Source organism: Erithacus rubecula, assembly GCF_903797595.1.
Source record: "Erithacus rubecula genome assembly, chromosome: 28".
Classification (NCBI taxonomy): Eukaryota; Metazoa; Chordata; class Aves; order Passeriformes; family Muscicapidae; genus Erithacus; species Erithacus rubecula.
The window spans coordinates 2,788,825-2,810,190 of record NC_136680.1 but is presented as its reverse complement, the minus strand read 5'-3'; the positions used below and the strand labels follow the sequence as shown (position 1 = coordinate 2,810,190).

At 46.5% G+C, this 21,366-nt stretch overlaps 1 protein-coding gene across 4 annotated transcripts; it reads left to right on the top strand.

Moving 5' to 3' along the window:
• Nucleotides 1-10: 10 nt before the first annotated feature.
• Nucleotides 11-20,920, top strand: MED26 (mediator complex subunit 26). Of its 4 annotated transcripts, XM_079328104.1 has the most exons (4): nucleotides 7,042-7,146; nucleotides 7,722-7,856; nucleotides 16,960-17,034; nucleotides 18,311-20,920. In XM_079328104.1, exons 3-4 carry the CDS (start codon nucleotides 16,969-16,971, stop codon nucleotides 19,988-19,990), a joined length of 1,746 nt encoding a protein of 581 aa, XP_079184230.1. In that variant the 5' UTR covers nucleotides 7,042-7,146; nucleotides 7,722-7,856; nucleotides 16,960-16,968; the 3' UTR covers nucleotides 19,991-20,920. The 4 variants fall into 4 exon arrangements, with proteins under 4 accessions (XP_079184228.1, XP_079184231.1, XP_079184229.1 ...); XM_079328102.1 differs by lacking the exons at nucleotides 7,042-7,146; nucleotides 7,722-7,856 and adding an exon at nucleotides 11-357; XM_079328105.1 differs by lacking the exons at nucleotides 7,042-7,146; nucleotides 7,722-7,856 and adding an exon at nucleotides 6,336-6,801.
• The last annotated feature ends 446 nt before the right edge of the window (nucleotides 20,921-21,366 follow it).

Here is a 21,366-nt window from a genome sequence, read left to right as displayed (position 1 = left end):
ACGGCGTCGGGCGCGTCCCAGGGAGCCGCGCGCGGCGCCGGCCCTGCCCCCAGCGCGCCCCGCGTTCGGCCCGAGCGGAGCGGAGCGGAGCGCTGGGCTCGCCCGCTCCCCCCGGCCCCCCGCGCCGCCCCCGCCCCGCGGGGAGCGAACATGCTCCTCCGGCTCCCCGAGGCCGCCGCCGCCGGCGAGTGAGGAGCCGCCGCCGCCGCCGCCCCGGCCCGGCCCGGCCCCGCCGCCCGCCCGCCCCGGCCGCAGCCGCAGCCGCCCCGCTTCGCCCAGGCAATGACAGCGGCTCCGGCCCCGTCCCCGCAGCAGATCAGGGACCGGCTGCTGCAGGCCATCGACCCGCAGAGCAACGTGAGTACGGGCCCCGCGGGCCCCCGCCGCTCCGGGCCGACCCCCGCCCGGCGCTCCCGCCGCGACGCCTTTCTCCCCCCGCCCGGGGCCTCCGGGGCTCCCGCCGGGGCCGCCCCCGGTTCCCCGGAGCCTCCGCTGCGGGCGGTAGCGCGGAGCTCCCGCCGCGCCGCCCGCCCGGGGTCCCGCAGCCGGCGGCGCCTCCCGCCCGCGCCCCCCGGGCCGGGAGCTCGGGGCCGCCCCGCCGGGGGCTCCGGGAGCCGCTCCCCGCCGGCCCCGGCCGCGGCCGCCCCCGCCCCGCCGCCGCTCGGCGCCCCGGGCCCGGCCGGTGCTGCCCGGCCATGCGGCGGGCGGCCCGGCCGCCTCCCCACGCCAGGCCGCGGCTCGGGCGCGGCCTGCAGGGGGCTCTGGGCCGGCCCCGCCGCCGCTCGCCGGGACCTTCCGGGGCGCCCACCTGTTCCTCGGGCCCGGCGGCCGCTCCCGCCGCGGCCGGGGGCACCCCGGGCTGCGGGGACGCCGGGAGGGCTCCGGCGCTCGCTGCGGGGCTCTGGAGCTGCTCCAGCACCGAGCAGCCTCGGTGTTCGCTTTTATCCCTTCCTGCAGCGCCGTAATGAGCTTATCTGCGCCTTCTGGGATGTGGTGTAAGCACAGAAGTCAGCGTGTATGTTACCTGCAAGTGGCGGTTATCCAAAGGATCACTTGCTCCTTTTAAGGGTTTTTTGGCTCATCCAAGCAGTTCTCTGCTTAGGTGTTTATTACTGTGAGAGGACTGCAGGGCTCTCAATCTGTCCAATTTTTTAGTCTTAGATCAACAGTCACCACCGCAGGATGCCAAGGTGGGTCTGTCTTTGCCATCTGCAGTTTGTGGGGCCAGCCTCTGGTGCATCAGGCTGAATGTGTACGTGTTATTCCAGGGGCTGGGGTGTGTGAAATGGTGCTTTGGTTCTATTAAAGTCATACCTGCTCCTGTCTGAACAAGTGCTTTTTTGTGCCAGACCTGTATTAAAGTCCTAAAGTAGTTAATAAAGTTATTGTCATTTGGTGCTCTTCCTGGAACAGCCTGCGTGTGACATGGGCACTGAAGAAAAATCAGCCTGACCTTGTAGGTTCTGTGGAACCCCCTGGGCTGGGCATCTGTGGTGAGCTGCAGAGTTACACATGGGAGTAACAGTAACAAATCGTGGTGGTAATTGTGCGCTGGTAAATGTCAGCGCTGTCTGAGTTTGCAGTGCTTTAACGTGGATCCTGCTGAAATGTCAGTTAGTGCACTTCATGAATCCTGTTTGCTCTGAGCTCTCTTTCTGTGGCTGCAGATTTTTCACTCTACGTGAGATTGAGTGCCAACCTACTTTAATAAAATTCTAGCAGATCTGTGGTGTCTTTTGACTTCAGAACTGTCAGCTGCAGTGGTTACCCTAATTCTGGTGTTACTTTGTCAGACACTGTGGCTGTGCAGAACTGAGCAGGCAGGAAGTCAGTTTTGTGATGGATACTCTTCCCTTTCTCCACACACTGATGTTACACGATGCTGTTGTGAGAGGACCCAAAATAACCAGGCAAAGCTCCCAGCAGGTCAGTAGCCCCTTAAGTTTAGGAGTGATGTATGTTAAATTATAATTCTACATACTTGATACTTATCCAGGGCAATAATTGGTGGCAGAAAAATCAGCCCATTGTTCCAAAGTGCCTGTAGGCAGGGTCTGTCTTCCAGTTTAACCTTTTCTTGAAGGAGAGCAGAGGTGGTGTAGCTGAGGTTCATTGTGCAGGCTGAGAGCTCAGACTCTTGGCTCCAAAGCACATGGAATATGTGGTGTTGTTGATTGTTCACTACCTGGCACGTCACTGGCACAGAGGGAAGAAAAACTTACATTTTGAACACACTTAAAAAGCAGATTCTGAGTTTAATCACACTTGGGCACCAGTGTGAAAGTACCAGGAGCTGCTGTGCTGTTTTCCTGCTGTTAGAGTCAGTGCAGCCATGAGCTGGGGACTCATGGAAAGCTCCAGCTACTTTCAGCTCTTGGAATCTCCTGACAGAATTAGTTCTGTTCAAACCTACAGCATTCATTGTTGCCACTGACTTCCTCATTTACCAAGAAAGCCAAGCTTTGAGGCCTAGATTTAATTCAAGCTTTTCAGTATAGTTGGTGTGTATCATTCTGGAGAGGGTGAAAGCTGCACTAGTGATGTCAGGGGGGCAAAACCAGTTCAGTTCTGTGGGGCTGAGGAGGGAGGAGATGGTTGGCTCTTCATGGTGCTTTTCTGTAGGGACTGTAAATTTAAGCTTCACTTAAATTCCCTAACACATCTCCTTGTACGAGCTGCCATTGTGGGTATTCATTCCTGAGTGGTTAGTTGGATCTTGGTCAACTAACAGGTCATGCCTTAAATGAAAAAATAAAAAATGAGGACGTAAGTTTCTCTACCTCTGTTGGGTTGAACTGGTCAAAATAATCGTTTCCCCAAGCTTGCAGAACCTGCTGGCCTCAGGAAATCATCTCCTGTGCTGATTGTTCATCTCCAGCTGCTCCATAAAGCCCTGCTGACTCGGGAGCAATATTGAATTTACACATGTTTAGCACTTGAACCTCCTCTAGTAATCGCTGCAGAATATATTTATAACTTAGTTTCCCACACTTAGAGGTTACCCCTGTAAATTCTGAACTATTTCAAAGGAGACCTATAAGAAATAAGCTATTTTTAAAAGAACTTACATCATCCTAGAAGCCACCCGGGATGTCTGGTATTGTGTCTTCATTTATTCAGCCTTTTCTCCTCGAGGAAACATATGGGCAAACCTCTTCTGCTCCATGACCTAAGCACTGAGTACCAGCACCACTTTCCTTCCAAGGCTTCTGTGAGAACATAGCAGGAGTTCTGTTCTGTGAGGTCTGACAGGGGAGATGTTCCTTGATTCTGGTGGGAACAAGACTTTTTCCTGCAGATTCTGTGTGCTGAGAAACCATCCCTTCCACCCAGCAGAACACCTTAGGCTTGGTAACTCCTGCTCTGTGCTCCTGGAGGAGTTTATTCCCTGATGTCAGGAGTAATGAGAAATGTTGGTTTTTACTCTGTGGGCAAGCCTGTCATTTCCAACCAGCTGCTAGAATTGTGCTTGCAATTAAATGGTTCCTCATGCTGAATATGTAGCAATCTGTTCCTGTTTTTAAATATTAGATAATAACTTCATTATTTGCCATTAGTACCCCTCTGTGACACAAACCCAGCTTTGGTTTGAGTAACAGTCTGTATTGTGTGCTCCCTGTGAGGTTAGGCTTGGCTTTAACTCCAGCTGTGGCTCATGCAGTATCTCAGCTGGACTTGCTGCACAGATCTTCAGGAGTGGTCCATGGTCTGAATTATTAATAATTAATTGGCCTGTGTGTTGGAATATGTTGGGTGGTGCATTGGCAGGGCCTGGCCCAAGCTGCATAATTACAGCTCCCATGGCTGTTTTCTCTGTTGGTTGTTTTACCAAGGTGCTGGAGACCAAACCCCTCTCACCAGTGGTAAAGGTGCTTTCCAGTACTGTCTTAAGAAGGTGCAAGGCACTGTGATAATACAAATATGAAAGCAGGGGAAGCTGGTGGTTCATTTCCAGAGGGTCTCAGTGGTTTCTTTGGGTGCAGGAAGTGTTATGTGTGGGCGAAAGTAGACTAGGAATGGCTCTTGCCTGAGCTTTATCCTTTTCTGTGAGCCCTAATGAGCTTAGCAGTTTGGAGGGAGGTGCAGAGAACCTGTTGTACCTCTTGCCCTCTTTGTCCCTTTCCCCACTTGCAGCTCATCTTGTTTGGAGCAGTCTCATGTTTTGTGTGTGAAGGCAGCAGGTTGTTCCAGGTGTGGGATAAAATGCAGGGGGCTGGGGAGTATTTCCTAATGTGCAAGGTCTAAAGTGTTGTTTTCATGTCAGTCTTCAGTTCCAGATTTAGATTTGGGCCTGATGTAGAGAGAGTCCCATTGTGTCCAGATTCTTTATAATAACTTTAAATGAGGTCTGTGTTTCTTAGTGCTCTTTATTACAAACACTTGGATTCACTTGAATTCACTGTGTGAGGGTGATGGCACAGTTGGTTTTTTGGCCTTACTTTGAATTTTGCCTGTCCACTTCTTTCCAAAGAAACTTATTTGGCTTGGTGGCAGTGCAGGATGTCACTTGAGAGGGATTGGGAGGCTGTAGGTTTAAAAACTTTTAATTTGTACATAGAGTAGTGACTCTTGCAGCAGTGAGACCATTCTGAACTTTGAGGCTGCTAAGACAAAATCTGAGTGAAGAAAAATATCAGGGAGTTTGAATTGAGGGGTCAAAGCAAGGGGAATGCCAAACTGCTTTTCAGTTGTTAATTCCTTGAAACTCCCCAGGTTGCAGTGATGATGGCAGTAGTCATTTGCTCTGAAGCTCTAATTTGAGTGTTTGTTTCAGCAGCAGTGACAATTTAAATAACACCCATTTCTTATTCCTGCTACACACACCCATTTTATGTGTGCAGGATCGTGTGGTGAGCTGAACCAAGGATTGATCAGGATTTAAGGAATCAAAAAGACAATATATGGATCTTTTCCCAGGTAGTTTTTGATGTAGCTCAATTAGTTGATAAAACTTCTGGTGCATTGCAAATAGTTCTGGCAGCAGAATTGGGTCTGAAAGTGTTTAAATGAGTGTGGAAGCAGAAAAGAACAGTTTGCTGTGAGGGTGGGGAGGCCCTGGCACAGGCTGCCCAGAGAAACTGTGGCTTCCCCATCCCTGGAAGTGTCCAAGGTCAGGTTGAACAGGGCTTGGGGCAACCTGGGACAGTGGAAGGTGTCCCTGCCCATGGCAGGAGAGTGGAATGGGATGGTCTTTAAAGTCCCTTCCAACCCAGCCCAGTGTGTGATTGCATGAGGAGTGGAATGTTGCTGCTTCCTGGGTGCTTCCCTCCTGCCTTGGGAGCTGGCAGGAAGGAGGTGTTGTCACCTGGAAAAGTTAACCACACCTGTCTGGGTTTTTTGAGGTGACAGTGGCTGCCTTATGGTCAAGTTTCACTTGCAGAGCCCTTTTTTGTCACTGTCACTTGTGTGTGGATCACAGATGTCTGGAATTATCCTGTGTTTGTGGGCATGCAGCAATACAGGGGCTCTGAATGTGTCCTGGAATCACTGCTGGGAAACCTTCACAGCCAGCCAGGGGAATGCTGTTGATTCTGAGTTGTAACTCATGAATGAACTCTGCAGTTCAAGAGTAAACCACCACCTTGCACTAAGGGCTGTGTGGACAATGCTCCAAATGATCAAAAATTGGATTGATTTGGCTTAAATTCCTGTGCTTACACCAGCTGAAGCTTCCAGTGGAGCTGTTGGGATTCCTATCATGTCCCCACCTCTGTTCTTGTTCCCTCCCTTGTGCTCCAAGGAACTCACCTGGCCAAACTCTACCTGAACAGGGGCTCCTCAGGGACCCTTTCGCATGCCCCAGCTCCTCCTGGAGAGGTGACAGTTCTGGCACAGAGCTGGGGAATTGTGTGGCAAGGAGAGGTGACACTGGGGTGGTGGCAGCTCAGGCTGTCCTAGAGCAGCTTCAGCCCCCTCACATTGTCAGACTGGGTCATCATAGGGGATCATTAAAGAGCTTTTAAATCCAAATGATAAAACTTTGCAGCAAGCACCTCTCTGCATGTGCTGTATGTGGGCCCCTGGTGGGAAACAAGCACTCTGAATGCTCAGAGGCTGTAGGAAAATAACTTATTGACACATTTTTTATTGGTGTAGCCATGAAACATCTCCTCAGTGGAAGAACCAACTTTTTTGCAGGTAGTATAAATATAGGGAATAACCTCTGGTAGTGACCACAGACAGCTGTGTGCAAGGTGAGGGTCTTTCCAGGAGAGATGTGCTGGAACAAACTTGTCAGGCAGCAGAGGACCTGTGGCTGCTGCTTCTTCCTGAGTTGCTGTCTCCCCGTGGGGCTGCTCTGGATCCTGAGTGAGGCCATTTGAGTGCACCTTGGCACACCTTGAAGGCAAGAGAGCAGGGAGCTGAGCAGGGCATCCTGGCAGGGCTGGAGCTGGGATGGGTATGGGATCCAGCTGGATCAGCTCCTGCTGCCAAGGCACTGCAGCCTGACAGCAGCAGGGGCAGGAGGGAAAACACTCCAGAGCTCCCACGTGGAGAGGGAGCCTCCCAACCTTAGCAAACAGGAAGACTTTCAGCTTAGGCTGTGTTTCAAAAGTCTGAGTCTGGGCTGGGAACTCCAATTTGTCTTTCTGGGGGGGTTTGTGCAGTAAATTGAGGGTGAGTCCAGTTCAGGGGTGGTGAGATGTGTGTGGTTGTCTCTCCTGGGGTTCTGCTGTGGCCACATGACACAGCAGCACTGTCATTCTGGCACCTTTGGCTCCTGGTCAAAGTAGCTCCACTGCAGCTGAAGCTTTTTCTCCCTGTGGATCCTTTCCCAGTTTCTTCAAGAAGCTGCTGCAGGTGACAATTAGGTTTTTTTAATTTTTTTTTTTCAGGAGCCACAAAAGTTTCAGGAGAGGGGAAGGAGTAATCAATTCTGCCTGCTGCAGAAGTTTGATGTTAGTCAAGCACTGCTTTTAAGGCATAGTTACTCCAATACATTATGCTTGGAGTTAAAAGTAATGTCAGTGTAGCTTTTTTACATAAAAACATGTCTGTTTTGGCTGATAACATTTTGCTGCTATCTCTTCTGACCAGTTATGTGCTTGGTGATAACTCCAGATATACTTCCTTCAGTCTGTCTAATGTGGTAGGATGTGGCCTCACTTTTACACTTGGTCTTTAAAGAAATAATTTAAGGTAAAGGTAAGTAAGTACCTCACATTAAGTTTAATGTAAATGTAAGTTTGTTTATTCAGTATTCTAACAGCTAAATTACTCTTTCTGTGGGTAATTCATGCTTTTGGTGTTTGGAATAATATTTAAGTGCCAGCAAATTGCTTTAATTTGAGGTGCAATCTGCTAAAACTCAGCAAATTGGTGTTTTCAGGGGCACAGCTTTCACAGGGCAGCAGTGCATGCCTCAGTGTGATTGTTCATATCAAAGTGTACAATTTTCAGCATGTCCAAACAGTCAGTGGTAGCAATTTCTGCTGAGGAGTCACTGGAAGTAAAACATAATTAGTTGTGTTTTAGTGAGCAGAGTGGTTTCTAACCCAGCAGATCCTCCATCCCAGGGATTCAGGGACACACTCAGCTGGGTGTGTTTTCAAACTCTGTGCTGTGGAGACAACTGTGCAGAGGTGGAAGTCTTGTCTCAGAGTGACAGCCAGCACTTCTGTGGAGCTGCTTTCTCACATAGTTTCCATGCAGGATCAGCTTGCAGAGTATCACAGTTATAGTACAGGTCTGGAGGGTTTGATTTTTTATTTTTTTTTAAGGGGTGTAGAGCTGTGGAAGGTGGAGGAACATGGTGTTTTCTCAGGGTGGTGATGCACAGTCATAAATTGTCTTTGGTGAACAAATTTCCAGCACATTACAAATGTCTGTAACTCAAGCCATCACTTTCTGAGCAGGTCAGTATATAACACTCCTCATGCTCTGTAAATTAACTGCAGCAGAAAAGGACAGGAAAAAAAATTCAATATTGTATTTATTCCTTGGGGAAACCACAGCTGATTTTTGAACAGAATTGAGCACAGTGAGGTGGAGGAGAAGATTCAAGAGGTGATGTTTCAGATTTCTTTGTGGAAGTGGGTACCTGCAGCTCATGGACTGAGCACTACTCAGGAGCATGAGGAAAACTCAGTGTCCATTGTCTTGTGAGGAGGAAGAGTTTGTCAAAACAGGAGCTTTTGGGTTTTGAGTTTGTACTCCCTTTGCTGGTCTTGTCAAGACAGGCTGCCAAGGGGCTTAAACCTCACTGGGGCTTTCTGAACTGGAAATGGAGAAGTTTTTTGGCACTAGGTTAGAAATAACCAGGCCAGGTTGGAGCTTCATGGATGTTCTGCCCCATCCCTGGAAGTGTTCATGGCCTGGTTGGACCAACCTGGGATAGTGGAAGGTGCTCCTGCCCATGGCAGGGGTGTGGAATGAGGTGGGTTTTAAGGTCCTTTCCAACCCAAACCAGTCTGGAATTCCAGATTTCAATGTTCTGTGTTTAAATATTTAAAACATGGAGGTGAGTGCTGGGTTCCTTGGTCCTGCCATTGGCTCTGGAGTGCAGCTGCTTTTACAAACCCTGAGCTGGGAGGGCTCCAAGCTCACCTTCCTCCAGGGATAACTTTTTTTTCCCCAGCCAAAGGTAGAGAAGACATTTTGTTTCCAAGGAGCTGCTAAGGATTGTGCTGCTGGCTGGAATGGCCAAACATTCTCCAGGGATTACTGGGGGGCTTTGCTTTCCTGACAGGTGACATTGTCCTGAGGTGACACAGCCTGCAGAGAATAGAGCTGTTTGGAAGGGGGTGACTGGTGGCAGTGTTTAATCTAGAATTTGGAGAGCAGTAATTCTAGGAGATGTGTAAATTGATTTCAGTTTTTGTTTTTTTGGTTTTTTTTTTTTGCATCCATAAAACTTGTTTATGGTAAGTGCTGGCAAGAATTCACTATTGGTAACAGTTGTTGAAAGGATACAGTGACTTGTCCACAAACTTTCCCCATTTGTAACACTATTTTTCTCAGGTTTTGTGAACAAACACACCATGCCTAAACTCTCATGAGCAGTCACATGAGCATCTTGCACTTCAGTGTGATGAATTAATACATTCCACAAAGAATTCAACATTGTATTCACCTCAGCCTCCTCTATCACTTAAAGAATCAGCTCAGAGGCTTCCCTAGGAATTTGAGAAAAGTTGGCCTGCTGCATTTAAAGTACACTAGGATGCTGATAAATGGTTCTACTTTTTTTAAAAAAGGGTGAAAATTCTGTATTGTGAGGGCATTAGTAGGGCCTTTCTGAATTGCACTCAAATAAACTGCTCTGTGTTAACAGTTCTGGGTAGATATTTTAAGGGATGGGTAAATAATATTTTAAAACTTCACAAAGCTCTGGATCCCTTCTCATCAGTCCTTAAATGCATGTTGCATTTACATGATTTAAAATGCTCACCAGTTCTCTGGAGTGCATGAAGAGGAGCAGGTGGTCACAGAATGGTTCTAAAGTGATGCTTTTAGGGGTCCTGTGGTACCTCACTGTGCTCTGACCTTACCCCAGGGAGGTACCAGTGAGTTCAGGTGAGTTCCTTCAGCAGAAAGCACCAAGATCATGATGAATCAGAAGGGGCACATTTTAAGGCTGGATTTTCTATATATTCTATATTATTCTGCCTGAATACTCATCTAACTGCATTTCTGTCTCATTGAAGTAGGACCAGTTGTCCCTGTGACTTTGCTTGCACAGCAACCTCATTTTATGGCTCTCTAAATTTTGAAGCAATAATTTTGGACTTCAGTTCATGGCTTATAATAAATAGCAACTACCAAGATTTGTCTGGTTGAAGTTTCTGTACTGGGGGAAGAGGAGGAGAAATTAATATCCTGTAGACAAGGAAACTGTATCTTAATTGGATGTGCTTAGCACCAGTGCAGGGATTGAGGGGTTGTGAGTGTGAAATTGTGACAGGGAGCAACTACAGAGCCTGAGTGGGGAGAGAAATTTGGGGCATTTCTTTTTGGGATTTTTGGCATCACTTGGAGCACTGTGCTGGGGCAGTGGGGTTGGAAGTGTTGAATTTTTAGGTCCTTTATAATACAAGCTGTTTCCTGGAGTTATCTGTGTGGATCTTTTTGAGAGGACAGTTCTGAATGGCTGCTCTGAGTCTAGTTTGGAGTAGATGGAAATGGGTGTTTCAAGGTGTTTGTGCCCCTTCTGGTTCAGTGTCTGTTCCCCAGGTGTAGGGACATGGCTGGAAGGGACTTCACGTGGTCCATCACCTTCATGAAACAGCTCCTGGACTTACCTAATCTGTTCTTAAACCTCCACAGTGCACTGGAGACTATAGAGAGATTATTTGAGTGTACTGGTAGCTCCCTGGTTATTTCTGTGTGCAATCAGTATTGTTGCAAATTAGACCAGTGAGCATGAAAACAGTTGATTAACATTTTCTTTATTATGACTAATAACGCATAAGAAGGTTTATTTCAAGCTTCATGTATCTCTTTCTTTTTTTTTTTTTTTTTCAATACAGTGTGAAATGAAAACTTCAACTTTGTTAATAACCATGTTTTCAAAACCTCTTATCACTGCTGTCCTCTGACCTCCTCTTTGTCTATGTTCTTGTTGTGCCTTGGGATTAAGATATAATTCCAGCTGAATTTGATTCCTCTGCCATTCTTTACAGTTTGGGATTGATGTTTCTTTCTGTGGTAGGTGCCACAGGAGTGGCTGTGGCTGCCTGGGGTTGTGCTCCCTGCTTCTTGCTCTGTTCTTTCAGCAGGAATTTTTGAATTTTTACCAATTGAATAGTATTTCATGTACCATCTTCAGCTGCTGGGCTCTTTAAAATCAGGTTAATGAATTTTTGTTTCTCCAGCTTCACAGTCTGGTGGTGTGGGTTTCTTATGGGGTGTGGAATAAGAAGTTGGGGGGATTATATTGCAGTGAATCTTCTCTGTATGTCTGCAGCTCAGGGCTGGAACTACAGGCACAATTCTTATGGTGTTATCCAAAATGTTTAGTAACTGTTAAAGTTGACAGACAGATAATTCTCTCTGTAGTGACAAAAATGTTTTGCAGTCATGGCTAATAAACATGAATGGAGAAAAGTGTTTCACTGTTGCTGTTTTCTGTTTGCCTTAAAGACCTTTTCCTGTCGGGCAGGGAGCTGGGGGTGTGTCTTGCCTTCATAAGCTGTGTTTTATTTTTTGTACCATCCTGCTGCAGTGGATGCTCCTTTTGTGGGTGGTTTCCCTGCCCTGGCCCAGCCTGGAGTGTGTCCCTGCAGTGCCAGGGCTCTGGGTGCCTCCCTGGAATGGGCTGTGCACAGAGCAGCTGCTGGCCATTTGTGTCTGGAGGCTCTTTGTGAGTGCCAGGGCAAACTCTGCTTGGTGCTGGCAAGTTCTTCTCATTCTCTTGGCTGCTGTGGTGTCTGCCCAGCTCAGGGATGTGCCTGGGCACTGCCAGGAGGGAGCAGGAGAAAGATTTCCAAGATTCAGGGGAAGGTTCCTTCGCACTGCGGAATTTTATTGGCATCTGACCTTGCTCTCCTTTGGTGATCCTGCCTTTGGAAAGTAAAAGCAGGAAGGTATCTGGATGATGTTACTTTGCCAATAAATAAAACCTAAGTATAAATAAAATATATGCAGATTGCTTTGTCTCTTTAAAGTAGATCTGGGAGTTTTAAGCCCGGAGATGTGGATAATGCTTCCTGTGCCTGGTCACTCTTTGCACTGTTCTTGCTACTCAAGGAGCTTTTTTTCTACCCCTTGTTTTGCACCACAAATTTTTTTTTCAAAGTGTGGTCTCCATATGAATTTCTCTGTCATAGAGGATTCTCCCAATGAATGACTTGCAACCCAAATCATTGATTCCTTCATGTTTAAAGATCTGTTTTACTAAATACTATTAGAAATCTGGCCTCCACCTTTAAGAATATCTTTTGTGTACTGGTTAATATTGGATCTTTGCTTGGCAAACTGACTTTCAGATATTTTCAACAATGTGAGCAAAGTAGTGCATTGTCATCTTTTTGGTATGTTGTGTCTGTGAATAGTATCTCATGTTCCCTATCTTTAGACAACATCATGTCATATTGGGGCTAGGGGGAACTGTTAATAGATCAGCTGCAAGGGAACTGAACTAAATACCAGCAGGTTGTAACCTGAATTCTAACTTGGTGTGTTTGGTCTGTACCTTTGAACAAATGCCATTACAATTTTCTGTTGGTGGTGTGTATTGTCAGTGTCTGGTGTCTCATAGTTCCTCCACAAAGTGCTAAATAAACTCTGCACCACTGGATTTCTGTTGTCACATTTAAATAAAGCCTTCTGTGAATAGCAACTTTTCTCTCCTCACTTCTTATTCCATATTTTAGATTATTGAGCAGCAAAGTAGGTTTTGTACGAAAGCAGTTTTGGGGCAAGATGTGACACTGAGGGGGGACCCTGGTGTGGGGCAGGAGCTGGTGTTGGCTGCAGGTGACACTGAGAGCTCCAGGAGAAGGAGCAGCATCACCCCTGGAGCAGGCACTGCACCTTTGGGACCAGCTCTGCCTCCCTGGCCTCTCCAGCAATATTGAACTGGGATTTTCTTAAACACTTCCCTGCTCTCCTGAGGAGATACACAGCCCTGGAGCAGGGGGAAGACAAAAAAAATGTACAAATGCTCCTGTGAACTTCTGTCTGGACCCTACTGCTGGTATTGACTGCCACCAGAAACCTCCACCTTGGCAACTGACACCTGGATTTGTGTTTGTAGGAAGAAAAAAAACCTGTTCAGTCTCCCACAGTGTCTTCACTTCTCTGCTGGCTTCTGTCAAACTGCTTTGGTGCTACAGGTGGGACAGTGTTACAGAAATACTTTCTCTGAAACCATGGAAATTTTGAGGATTTATGGATATTCTGATGAATAGTTAAGTATGATGGCAAATACTTCCTCTCCAAAGCAGTGTGCTGGATGTCTGTGTGCTCTGTTCACCATGCCCACACTGCAGTCAGGCTGTGGTTGTTGTAAGCTGTGGTTTCAGGAGGATGATGGTGTTACACTTTGGTTTTAGAGGATTGTCAGTGATGGGCAACTCCAGGCCATGTTTAAGTATCCTTTAAACATTTGTAAGGGCACTAATGGGACCCCGAAGGATGATGTCTGTTACTTATCAAATGATGCCTTTTAGCACTGTTACCTGAACTTGTGGCTGAAAAAAACCTTTCTACCAGAAAGGCAGGAATCTGCATGAGCAGTTTCACTGCAAGTTTTTGGAATTGTGCATTGAGTTTTTCATGTTATACAGAAAATGCTGCTCCTTCTACTGCAGGTGACTCAGGTCTGGTTTGTCATCTATCACAGTCTAGTCATGCATGCAAAGATCTTTGCAAACATCCCTGTGAAATATTAAAAAAGAAAATCATTGCTTTATCTGAGTGTCTGCAATAGAAAGTTTGTGTAACATTTGTTTTTCAGGCTGCAGTGGGGGAGTGCAGGTTGTGCTGTGTGTCCAGACAGACCCCAGGAGGACAGGAAGATGTTCTGGGGGTGCTCAGGTTGTTCTTGGGGTCTGGGCTGGTGTGTAAACAAAGGAAGAGAATCAGAGCATCCCATGGAGTGTGCTGGTCCCACAGAAAACACATCCCTGCACCTGGAAATGGGAGTAGAGCTTGTATGGATGCTGAGCTTGCTGCTGCTTCCAGATTTCCTGGGAAGTGGAGGTGGAAGGGAGCAGCTGTACATTAACCTTTCCAAAACCCCTTTAAACTGCTGTAACCCTGAAATCAGTCACTGACTTGGTCCTGACTTATAAATACTGAAATAAGATTAAGATGGCAGTTAAGAAAAGAAAATTAAGCTGCTTGATCTTTTCTTGAGAGTTCAGAACCCCCTGCTTTTGTCTGAGGCTGGAGTAAAAACATTCAGTGCTTAACTTGGAAAAGATTTCACCAATAGTAAGCTGCAGAGTATGGCTGAATGGCTGGATGACTTAAGGAGCCTTGCATGGAATAAATAAGATTTGTTTTCTGTGGCTGTCATTAGGGTTGGCTGGAAAGGATTATCATGGATGACTCAAAGCAGATGTTCTCCAGTAAACTTTGTAGTGAATTACTCTGTGTGCCAGTCAGTGCTCTCAACCTGGGAGCAGCAAGAGAGAATTTGGAATGCTGCATCAGTTACTTATCAATTACTTATCAGTTCTTTTGAGCTGTTTGCTGCAAACTCCTAAATGGGGGTCCTGGAAGTTGTTTTGAGGGTTGCAGTGTGAGCAAACAAAGGCACACAGAAACTAAAATGCAAATTCCTGAGACACTGATGTGCAGTGTCCAAAGAGAGCAGGGCTGCTGAATTCCATCCTGCTCTGCTCCATGCACTTCATCTGCCTGTTCTGTTCCCAGTAAGCATCTTCAGTAGCTCTTTGTGTTAATAAATTATCATTTCTGCTGCTGCTCAAAGCAGGGTGGTGTCCTGGCAGGTTTGGTGACATTGGTGTCAGGCTGGTTATGTGACAGTGCATGAAATTTGCTGTAACAGTTGGTTCAAGGTGAAGATGATGTGCAGGATGGCTGTGCTGCTGATACTTGAGGTGTTTTGGGAGGTCCTTTTGTTTCCATCACTGTGTTTAACTGCACTACAAGAAACTTCCTAATCTGTGTTGTTTTGAAATAGGCAAATATGATTTTTACTATAAGCTTCTCTTTATGCTGTTTTGGATGAAACATCCTGAGAAAACTACACAAGGGGAAGTGGAGAGAAGTTGTTGAATGTGCTTGAACGTTTTATATATTTATTTTCAAAGAATGAAGCTTCCCTACAGGTCAAAGAAAAAGGGAAAATGAGAGGAGCTGCTGGCAGTGGTGTGGAGAGTGAGATGTTCATGCTCTGCTCAGCAGTGACAGCTCGTTCTCAATTGGTTACAAATGTGTGAGGAATCCAAAATGGGTGGTTTGTGTTCCAGCAGGAGCTGAGGGTGCAAGGCCATTTTCACTGTCCTTAATTGGCACCATGTGTCCCCCAGAGCAGGGAGGGCAGTCACAGCCTGCCAGCCCTGCTGCAGGTGGTTTAGCATTTGGGGCATTGAACAGAGGCAAAGCTGTGACTGGAAATTCCCTGAGCACTTTCACCTTTCTGTAGGTGTGTGTGCACATGAACATATCACTTTCCCCATCTTGACCCTCTGATAGGCCAATGACCCTATTTTTGCCATCAGTTCTTCATTTAGATAATGAATATTTGGGGATTACCAGTAACTGCAAAAATAATTGTAGCAGTTAATGGTGTGTGCAACAGAGCCTTTGTCACCCTGGTAATTCATAGTGTTGGGAAGGAGAGTATCATGTTTTGCAAGTTTAAAAATATTTGTCTGGAAACTCCCAGAATTGAGCTTTAACTGTTCTAAGGGCTCTGGTTCTAAAAACTGAAAAAACAACCTTGATGTTGTGTATTGCTTCAACTGTGGTGCTGAACTGTCCTTCCTGGGCACTGAGGCAGGGCAAGGGTGGAAACATGGAATAAAGTCAGTGCACTGAAGTGAAATAAGAAAAACTAAAATATGTCAGAATAGGTGCTCTTGCTGCTCTAAAGGTTAAGCAGAGTTTTACCAGGCCTGACCTCATGGTAGCTCTTTAAATATCTGCAGGCTGAAGAAAGAACCAGGACAAATGAATTCATCTTTGGCCTGGAGTTGGTCTTACACCCTGTAGGAGTTAGAATCATTCAAAGCCTGCATGAACTTTAAACATAAATTTGATAAAAGTGCATCAAAAAAATCAGGACGAGTGTTTCATCACTGACAGCATTACCCAGGTTCCTCCAGCACTGAACATCCTGCAGGGATGGACAAAACATGGGCTGAGCCCAAGGGAAGAGACTTCAGCTCCTGGTGCTCCTGTGGAATCTTAGTGCATTGGAAAAGGCAATTCTCACCCAAGTCAGTGTTTTTAAGAGCAGGGATCATGCAGGGAAATGTGTGGCTGGGAGGGCAGAGCTGCCTGGTGATGGTGATGATGATGATGATGATGCTCCTGATGAGGTTTCAGGGTGATGTGGGATCCTGCAGAGGTTCTTGCTGAGAGATTTTTCTCATATGCACTTCACATCCACTTGAGTCACAAATGCAATTAAGCAATAAATGAGATTGTGATTCAAGTTTTCCTTTGCTTATCTTTTAAATCTATCTCCAAGGGTGAATTAGAAATTCCATGTTTCAGCTCTCCTAAGATCAGGTAATGGAAACAAGGATCTCTCTGTAGCTTATAAACTCATTTGGATTGGAAAAGCTCTCCAAGGTTGAGTCCAACCCAGCATTGCCCTGTTCACCTCTGAACTAAGTCCCTAAAACATGTAGTGTGTGGTTTCTCACAGCAACCACTAAAATCCCACATGTGCTGAGGATGTGCAGCTGTGCTGGGGGTGCTGTGCAGCCCATCAGAGAAGCTGATCCTCACTTTTTCAGTGCAGGTGGATTTGTGCAATTCCTCCTCCCCAAGCACATCCACCAGCAGCAAGGGGTGGTGGAGGAGCTGAGGCTGGGACTGATGGTCTGGGGACACCTGCTGGGCACAGCCCCAGCCTGAAGGAGGGACCTGCAGGCTCAGATCCTGTGTGCAGTGCAGGAAGTGAAACTGGGAATGGAACTGCAGAGCAGTGCCTTGGGCCAGTCTGCAGTGGGGCCTGAAGGATCCAACTCCACATTTCCCTTTGCTCCTGCTCCACTTGGCTCTTGTTAGGCTGTGCACAGTTAATTGATGCTTTGCAGAGGGGTCTCAGAACTTTGTTACTCAGTCACAGCAGTTTTATTGCCACTGTTTCCTTGGCTTTTACATAAGACTGTGTTTGTTACAGCTCCTGCAGTTTCCAACTAGGTCAGTAAAAGTGTCCTTGTCCCTATTCCTTGAACAATCAGCTCCCTAAAGCCAGACAGTCTGATAGCAGTTTGTGATTAATGCTTCCAGCAATTATAAAGTGGAAGGTCTTAAATTACATTTGTTAACTAAGACATGAAACATGAAGTGACTTTGTCTTCCTTGTTGCAGATCCATAACATGGTGGCAGTGCTGGAAGTGATCTCCAGCCTGGAGAAATATCCCATTACCAAAGAGGCACTTGAGGTATGTCACCCTCTGAACATGATTTTTTTTATGTGTATAAAAGGATTTTTTCCTGCCTTTCTAATTTCCATCTGAGCTTTTCTGGAAACAATAGATGGATTGCAAAGGATTCACAATTAAGATATTATTTTGTCCTTCTCGTGCTGCTTCCGACATCTCGCTGAACACAGGGATCCTTTCTGGGCCCAGATCAGTATTCTGGGCAGCACAGTTCCTGTTTGTGCAGGGCACTACATTAATCATCACTTGCCTCTGATTAATTCTGTTGCACTCAGCAATATCACCCTGCAGTTCTGGTCACCTTTGTAGACATTTGGTGACCAAGCACCTAAAATCTGAAATAGGAATAGAGTTGCTCTGGGTCTGTGAAATTAATCTTAAATTCAGTTCAGCAGGTTTTAAGGCCTGATATCTGTGGGGAGGTCAGGTGTAGGGAGAGCTGAACTCCCACTGGCCACTTGTAGAAACAGTCCAAAGAAGTTTTATGGCTGAATTATATATTTCTTTTTCACTCTTTGCATTGAAATTAGCGGTGTTCTTGCTTTTAACTGTTGCTTAATTATAACTCCACCTGTATTTCAACATATGTATCACAACAGGTTGCATATTTCTCTCACAGTCTGGTCTGTGTTCTCCTTTGAAGTACTTTTCTTAAGAAATCTGACTCGTGGAACGGTTCTTTGTTTTCAAAAGTGCTTTGGGAACAATCAAACACTTCCTTCCGCTCATGAAACCACCTTGGCACTCCCTGGGAATGTTCTTTAAATGGCTTTTTCATGCATTTCCACAAGGCTGGGGAATGAAGGGAGAGGAGAGAGGTGGAGGAAGAAGGTAGGACACAAGTCACACGTGGTAGTCAGGTTTGTCAAATGGAGATTTTTATTGTTAACGAGTTGCTGAAACAGGCAAAGATCCTGGAATTCTTTTCTCTTGGCTCTCTCTGCAGATCTTACACTTCCCTTGTTATAAACACACACCTTTGGGTGCTGCATTTCCCCTCAAATCTGAATCTGCACCCTCATTCTTATGGTTCTTTCTCATTAAAGAATTCCTTTCTGATGTTTTTACCAGAGAGACAATGTGAGTTGAAACCTAGAACTGGTTTCACATTGCATGGCAGAGCACTGGACTAATCCTTTCCAAAAAGATTAATTCAACACTTTAATGGTTTTTAACCAGGTGTTTCTCAGGGGTAAGCATTACAAAGCAGAAACATTCCTTGAGAATTTTGCTTGGGATGATGTGTGTTTGTAAAACACCTTGTCTGTCTTTGTAGGAAACCAGACTGGGGAGGCTCATCAATGAGGTGAGGAAGAAGACATCCAATGAGGAACTTGCCAAACGTGCCAAGAAATTGTTGCGGAATTGGCAGAAGTTGATAGAACCCGTAACCCAGAACGAGCCAGTGCCAAGGGGGCTGCCCAACCCACCAGGATCAGCAAATGGAGGTGCCCACAACTGCAAACCAGACTCACAACTCCCTGCTGTGCCCGGCGCCAAGCCCATCAGCGAACTGAAAAGCAGGAATGATATCCAGAAACTCAATTCTCCAAAAACAGAGAAACTGGGAAATAGGAAAAGGAAAGGTGATCACAGGGATGGGCATCAGGGCCCTCCTCCCCCAAAGGTCTCCAAAGCTAGTCATGAAGTATTACAAAACTCTTCACCCCCTCCAACCAATGGGATTGGAGGTAGTCCTGAAAATTTTCCCAGTCCTGTAGACATAAACCTACACGCAGGGCCCGAAAGCAGCAGGACAGATCTCAGTGAAAACGATAAACACAATAAGATCCCAGTAAACGCTGTAAAACCTCACACCAGTTCTCCAGGACTTGTAAAACCTTCAAGCACTTCCTCGTTACTAAAGACTGCAGTGCTTCAGCAGCATGATAAATCAGAAGAAGCCACGGGCCCCCACCAGCCCAAGAGCCCACGCTGCTCCTCCTTTAGCCCCAGGAACGTCAGGCACGACACTTTTGCTCGGCAGCACAGCACGTACTCACCAAAGGATTCCACGCCCAGTCCATCTCAGAGGCCCCAGCCGGCGGAGGCCGCGCAGGTGCCGTCGCCGCCGCCCTCCCTGATGCCGCCATCCTCCCCTCCCCTGCCGGCCAAGAGACTGGAGTTCCCTCCCCAGGCGGCCCCCGAGGCGCAGCAGCACTGGCAGGAGCAGCAGGGAGCCCCCGAGGGCCAGCACAGGCACACAGCAGGGACACTTCAGCAGCACACGGCTCCCGGCTGCAAAGGCCACCCCGGGGAATCGCAGCTGGGCTTCCCGCAGGACGCTTCCAGGATGGACAGTGACGATGCTGCTTCAGGGTCTGATAGCAAAAAGAAGAAAAGGTACCGACCCAGAGACTATACAGTCAACTTGGATGGGCACGAGACAGATGGGGGTGTGAAACCTGTGAGGTTAAAAGAGAGAAAACTCACTTTTGATCCCATGACAGGACAGATAAAACCTTTAACACCGAAAGATCCTTTGCAGGTAGAAATCCCTGCACTTACTGAACAGCACAGGACAGAAACGGAAAAGCAGGAGCAAAAACCCAACCTGCAAAGCCCCTTTGAACAAACGAACTGGAAAGAGTTGTCCAGAAATGAAATCATTCAGTCATATTTAAACAGACAGAGTAGCTTGCTGTCTTCATCAGGAGTACAGACTCCAGGAGCTCACTACTTCATGTCTGAGTATTTAAAGCAGGAGGAAAGCACTAGAAAAGAGGCTAGAAAGACTCACGTTCTAGCTCCTAACAGCAAACCTACAGACTTGCCTGGGGTCACCAGGGAGGTCACGGGCGATGACCTCGACAGAATACGTGACCACCAGTGGCCAGGCGTGAACGGTTGTTTTGACACACAGGGTAACTGGTATGATTGGACACAGTGCATATCCTTAGATCCACACGGGGATGATGGGAGATTGAACATCCTGCCTTACGTCTGCCTAGACTGAGAGCAGTTCTGCTAAGCACGCTTTTCCCACCTGCAGTTAGCAGAACTGGCAGACACGATGCCACTTCCAGCTGGAGAGAGCCTCCTGTCCTGGACAAACAGGCCCCACGAGCAGAGGGGGGGAGGGAGCTGGGCCTTTCCAGCTCGTTCCTTTAAATTCTCCTTTTGTGAAATGCTGCTACCAGTTTACTAACAATTGCAAAGGAAGGCATACGAAGGTTGATCAGTTGAGTTTAAAACTCTATAGCGAGCCAGCTATAAAAAGTGTTAGTCCCCAAGAAGTGAAGAGGATTTCCAGCACTTTCTGAATGCCGGAATCTTATTACAGGCAGGTACAGAGAAAAAAAAAAAAAAAAATTTGTGGAAGTTACCTTAACAAAATATGCATCTATTTATTTGACTTGATTTGGGTTTTTATTTGGCAGTGAGATATTCGAGAGACAATGTGCAAAAACTGTAGTTTTATTTCTATCACATCTCTGAACATGATTGCGTTATTTAAGAGTCATGTGGTACGGAGATTGGGTTTTAAACAGCAGGTGTTGCACTGCAGGCTGGGCCACCAGCTTCAGCTCAACATTCCATAGGCATCCACATATTTTAGTCTGGTTTCAGTTTAAATCCAGTCTCTGAGAAATGCTGCAAAAACTAGATGTTTAATGATATTTTTTGATCCCACCACCACCAGCCAAATATTTTTCCTCCTTTTCCCTTCCTGCAAAGTTATAGGTAAAAAAACAAAAAGACAAAAAAAACAAAAAGACAAAAAAAAAAATACAAAAAGAAAAATCACCTTTTCTAGAATCTAAATGTAATGAGGGTGCTACAAGTTTGTAACTGTACTGTGAGAGGGAAAAAGGAAGCCTGTTTGTATGCTGGAAATATACTTGTTACCATTCCTTTAGATATTGTTTGCCTTATGGATATCCATCATAAACGCAATTTGCAAAAACAAAGAGCCTTAGTGAATGTACAGTAACTAGACTTCTGTGTTCCTGGGATGCAGAAGGGAGCAACTTTGCTATTTGGTCCTTTAAGTGGACACGTTGTGATATAAATGTGGAAATAAAAAAAATTTGCACAAACCAGTTTGTGAATTATTTATATACACTCCACTCGTTTTTTTCCCCCCCACCCAAGTTTGCTCAGTTCAGCCCAGCTAAGGGAGCCCTCGGAGCAGGGAGGTGCAGCCCAGTCCCTGCCCAGGGATAACGGGATTGTCTTCCAAGAGCCCTGGTGTGCTCTGCAGTCACACAGGGTGGATCTGTTTTTAACTCTGCAGACTGATAACCCAACTGCTGATAAATGTACCTCAAAGTCTAAAGAGATCAGAGTTCATCTTTTCGTCTCGGTAACTTTGTAATGTTTTGTTCCTAA

What these genes read in the sequence shown, in the direction of transcription:
- MED26 (XM_079328102.1), top strand. Translation starts at nt 283, where the DNA reads ATGACAGCGGCTCCGGCCCCGTCCCCGCAGCAGATCAGGGACCGGCTG. An exon ending in CCATCGACCCGCAGAGCAAC is followed by an intron (nt 358 to 16,959) that starts GTGAGTACGGGC and finishes TCCTTGTTGCAG; the next exon opens with ATCCATAACATGGTGGCAGT. An exon ending in TTACCAAAGAGGCACTTGAG is followed by an intron (nt 17,035 to 18,310) that starts GTATGTCACCCT and finishes CTGTCTTTGTAG; the next exon opens with GAAACCAGACTGGGGAGGCT.